Raw genomic sequence first — 5,187 nt, 5'->3', positions numbered from 1 at the left:
AAAACCTCCGCACGTAAGCATGTATGTAATCCGACTGCAGAAAATTCATGCAGCTAGGGCCGCCAGAATTCGTCTGGTTGACTGCCTTTTGTTACCAGCTCATCATTTGTCGTTTTCTTACTGCAATGTAACGTAAATATGCATAGACGTCAGTCTGCCTGTGAAGACCAATAACCACTACATATCTATTATCTACCTTTACATACCCACATAAGATATCTGGGAGAGAGTTCTGGGGAGAGTTCTATAGAGAGAGAGAGATGGGAGGAGGACCAAGAAGATGGAGCTCTATTTGAAACCAAGGTTGCAGAGGGGAGGAAATGGTACAAGCTCTATGCTTGCTCTGTTTTTACTGGGATTTGTATGATTTGGGTGTACCGAGCAACCCACATCCCAATGAAGGATGGGGAGGAGGAGAAGAAGAAGATGATGATGTGGGCTCTTTGGATTGGGCTCTTTGCAGCTGAGATTTGGTTTGGTCTCTATTGGCTTCTCACCCAATCCGTGCGCTGGAATCCAGTCTATCGTCACACCTTCAAAGAAAGGCTCTCTAAGAGGTAACTACAAGCATCATTCTCTCTCTCTCTCTCTCTCTCTCTCTCTCTCTCTCTATAGAAATTTGCATAGTACGTAGTGGTGTTGTTAGTTGCAAGATTTGGAGATATGATTGACTACTGGGGAGGAAAGCAACATATATCACGCTGTCCTTTTCATGAATCATTGTTTAGGCAGGGAGGAGAACCACTCAATGTAATCGTCTCGCAAGAAAATCCTTCGCACGCCTAAGTAGTGATTTAGAATACTAATCCTTTTCACGTCTAGTTGGAACTTTATGACAGTCATTTATAACTTTTTCTTTTCCCAGAGTTGTGTGGTGTTTGCTCGTGGATGTGTCGAAATTTAATTAAATCTTGAAAGAATAATAATTATTGCATGACTGTTTAATTAAATATCTGAGGCAAGCTAATTAATAATTTCAGAATATGGATTTATAATGAAACCCAGAGAAGTAGAGCATTCTTCAGAATTAGAAATATTCACTAGAGATTGCAAATTAAGAGCTTAATTATCTAACATAGTGTGGGAGCCAATTTTTTGTGACATTAGTTTGAACATAAAATGTTACATTTGATGTGCAGATACAAGGACAATTTGCCCGGAGTCGACGTATTTGTATGCACGGCGGACCCGACAATAGAGCCGCCGATCATGGTGATCAACGCGGTGCTATCGGTGATGGCATACGACTATCCGACAGAGAAGTTAAGCGTCTACCTCTCCGACGATGGCGGGTCCGAGCTCACCTTCTATGCCCTCTTAGAAGCATCTACGTTTGCGAAAATATGGTTACCCTTTTGCAAGAAGTTCAAAGTAGAGCCTAGATCCCCAGCAGCTTATTTCAAACAAGAGTCTATAGGCCCACAAGATGGACTTGAGGGTGTTGAATGGTTAGCAACAAAGGTAGCTAGCAAGTTCTCATCTCACAGACCTCTTTTACTTGCCTTATACTAGAGTTAGTCCCAATTAACTAACATTAGAGCGTTTTCCGTCTTAGTTGATCACTAATTAACTTGTTTGCAACTGGACTTATTGAAGAGCTTGTACAAGGAGATGGAGAACAAAATAAATGGTGCAGTGGAACGTGGCAGTGTTCCCCACAACATCCGCAAGCAACATAAAGCCTTCTCAGAATGGAACGTTGCAACGACTCCGCGAGATCACTGCGCGATTCTCCAAGTAAATATTCATTTTTTTTTTCAAACATCATAATTATCATAATTTTCTTCCAAGTTGCAATCGAAATAATTAAGCTATTTTAAAAATATCATTTTGTCCGTTAAATCTAACCGATTATATTTATAACTGAACTCCAATTAAGAATATCCCGTCCGTCCGTCTGTTGAAAATTTGTAATTATAGTTATTTTTTAATAGAATATTCATATAAATATTTCTAACAAATAACTATTAAATTTAACAATATATATATGACTAAAATACCCTTCTTATTTCCAAAATTTATATTATAAAATATGTGTAGCCAACTTTCTTTCTTGCAAAAAAAAATTATGGTGCTAATTAAGATATCTTAAATATTTTCAGCAGCAATTAGATAAAAAACTTAACACAAATGACAAAAGGATAGTTATGAGTAACAGGGTGCAAAATGAAAAATTTCCTATTACATATACTTTGTTTTGCTCTGATGAAAAAGTTTCTCTAGATTCTAATTGATGGCAGAGATAAAAACGCAATAGACAATGAAGGATTCTTATTACCTACTCTTGTTTACATGGCTCGAGAAAAGAGTCCCCATCACCACCATAACTTCAAAGCTGGAGCCATGAATTCTCTGGTACGTGCTCTTTCACTCGTCTCCTAATTTTTATTTTAAATGCATTTAATTAGATGACCACAAATTAATTTTATCTTTAACTACCATTCTTTCTCGAAATGCACAGCTGAGAGCTTCATCAGAGATAAGCAATGGTGGAGTCATTCTCAATGTAGACTGTGATATGTACTCCAACAACTCTGAGACCATCAATGACGCGTTGTGTTTCTTCATGGATGAAGAGAAGGGCCATGAGTTCGCCTATGTTCAACTTCCTCAGCGCTTCGATAACATCACCAAGAATGACGTTTATGGTAATCGCTTCAGAATTGCATTCGAGGTAGGCATTAAAACCATCTAGATCGATGCATGTGATAACTTACAAAGTGTTCGTACGCTTCTTGGTTAATTTATACTTCCCATCAAATTTATACTCTATCAAGGGCGTGTCATCACAAATTCATCCCTTTTATGTTATCTGGTTATGTAGGTGGATTTCCATGGTTTGGATGGACATGGGGGGCCTCTCTATGTGGGCTCTGGTTGTTACCACAGGAGAGAAAGTCTAAGTGGAAAGAAATTTGATCCAGATCGTAAGGCAAAACTTAGAGTAACAGAGAGGAACTTCGAAGCAAATACATCAACTCTGCAAGAGAAAGCTAAGAGTCTCATATCCTGCACTTATGAGGACAATACTGAATGGGGCAAAGAGGTTCTTTCTCCTCTCCCTCTAACTCTTTTTGTCAATGACAAATTACTCTCAAACACCTAGAAGAAGAAGAAGAAAAAAATTTACACTTGTGTGAACAATTTGCAGATGGGTTTGAAATATGGATACCCAGTAGAGGATGCGATCACTGGCTTGTCAATCCAATGTAGGGGATGGAAGTCCATCTACTTCAATCCTCTAAGGAGTGGCTTCTTAGGAGTTGCCCCTGTGACCTTAGCTCAGACATTGGTGCAGCAGAAGAGATGGTCTGAAGGAGACTTTCAGATTTTCTTGTCCAAGTATTGCCCCTTCATTTATGGCTACAAGAGAATAAAACCAGGCCTTCAAATTGGTTACAGCATGTACTGCCTATGGGCACCTTGCGCCGTTCCAATACTCTACTACGTCATCATCCCTTCCTTTGCTCTCCTTCATGGCATCTCCTTATTCCCCAACGTAATAATGGTTACTGTTTTTCTTGTCTTTTCTTGATCCATGGAGGTAGTTATAGAGTTAACATGATGATCAACTAATGTACAGGTTCAAGACATTTGGTTTGCGCCTTTTGCATATGTTATGGTCGTTACATCTATATATAGTTTGTGGGAGGCATTAATGATTGGAGATACAGTGAAAGGATGGTGGAACGAGAGGAGGATTTGGCTGTACAAGAGATTAACTTCTTACCCTTTGGCATTCATCGACACCCTACTAAAGCTGGTCGGCGTGAGCAAATCGGCATTCGTCATCACTGCTAAGGTGGCTGATGAAGAGGTCTTGAACCGGTATGAGCAAGAGATCATCGAGTTCGGATCATCGTCGCCTTCGATGTTTACTATCCTATATACACTTGCGATGCTCAACCTTCTTTGCCTCTTAGGGGGGGTCAAGAGGTTGGTTCTAGATGAAGCTGGAGAGATGAACTCAATGCTGGTGCAACTTATCATCTGTGGAAGTATTTCTCTTATAAACATGCCTATCTACCAAGCAATGTTCTTCCGGACTGATGGTGGTTGCATTCCAATGTCTCTAACATTTACTTCACTCAGTTTAGCAATGCTAGCTTATATAATTCCCATATAATTACTTGTTGATGAGAAATTCAACAGAGAAATAAAAGGAGGTTTCATGAATACTTTTCGAGTTACTTGCTGATTGTTTCCTAGATGTTTTTTAATCAATAATATTGGGAATTTACAAAACAATGTTTGAGATTTTAAGTAGCACGTGTATATAATTTGCTGGAATGACAATTCACAAGGAATTTTTTGGAAGAGTGTTGTATCTTTGATTCATATAACTCACATAAGGCAACATAATCGAAAAATGAAGAATTAATCTACTAGTTCATATTCTTCATACGTAAGAGGTGAAATATTCACCGTGCTTTGTTTTCTTTTTGTTTGAGAAAAGTAGGCATGGCCCAGTTAAAATATTAGCAAAGAACGATTTACAGAAGGAGCTAGAGTGAGAAAGAGAGAGAAGGGAGGAGAAGTCTTCAAAGGAGACATAAGAGAATGGAAGAAAGTAACCCATCTATAATCAGTAAATCTCATTTCATTGCACTCCTTCCAAAGGAGCAGCCAATGAATCTTCACCAAGATCAATAATCTTATTGAGGCTAAATGACTCGTTGCTCCTAGGACTGGCATGAGAGATTCCCAAAAGTGCAAGTGCAGGGTGAAGGAGCACCCAAAATGAAGGCAGTGAAGTGACTCCATCTCACCATCATAAGGCGAATAGCCTATCAGTCTATCAGACCATTGAACCTTTTTGGAGCAAAAGATGTCAGTTATATGGATCTTGTTATAGTTGGTGTAACAACGTGGAATTTTGAAATATAAATAAATAAATAAAAATAATTATTTAAATAATGAGGAATTCTGTCTAATCTTTTATATTTTAGGATTTGGATTAAATTAAATTTAAAAAAAATTAGGTATATCTTTAAGATATTAGAGTCCCTATTCTAATAGGATTCTTATTATATATATATTTTTTAACTATACAAAGGGAGCCTAGATGAAACCCTAGATGGGAGTTTAAGATAAAAGATAGGGACGACACTGTACGAAGAGATTAGGAGGAAAAAAATTGTCATACCCGAGAGAGAATAAATTAGAGAGATAGAAAAAAGGGAGAAT

The 5,187-nt window shown here is 38.1% G+C and overlaps 1 protein-coding gene across 1 annotated transcript; it reads left to right on the top strand.

Annotated features, from left to right (window-relative positions):
- Positions 1-275: 275 nt before the first annotated feature.
- On the top strand, positions 276-4,248 carry LOC140793913 (cellulose synthase-like protein E6). Its single transcript, XM_073145685.1, has 8 exons — positions 276-557; positions 1,140-1,461; positions 1,597-1,737; positions 2,224-2,355; positions 2,462-2,674; positions 2,825-3,046; positions 3,152-3,499; positions 3,584-4,248. The coding sequence occupies exons 1-8, from the start codon at positions 364-366 to the stop codon at positions 4,124-4,126; spliced, it is 2,115 nt and encodes a 704-aa protein (XP_073001786.1). The 5' UTR covers positions 276-363; the 3' UTR covers positions 4,127-4,248.
- The last annotated feature ends 939 nt before the right edge of the window (positions 4,249-5,187 follow it).

The sequence above is a fragment of the Typha latifolia genome, chromosome 8 (genome assembly GCF_019914945.1).
Source record: "Typha latifolia isolate L0001 chromosome 8, TyphaL0001v2, whole genome shotgun sequence".
Lineage (NCBI taxonomy): Eukaryota > Viridiplantae > Streptophyta > Magnoliopsida > Poales > Typhaceae > Typha > Typha latifolia.
This window is presented reverse-complemented; position numbering and strand designations above follow the sequence as displayed.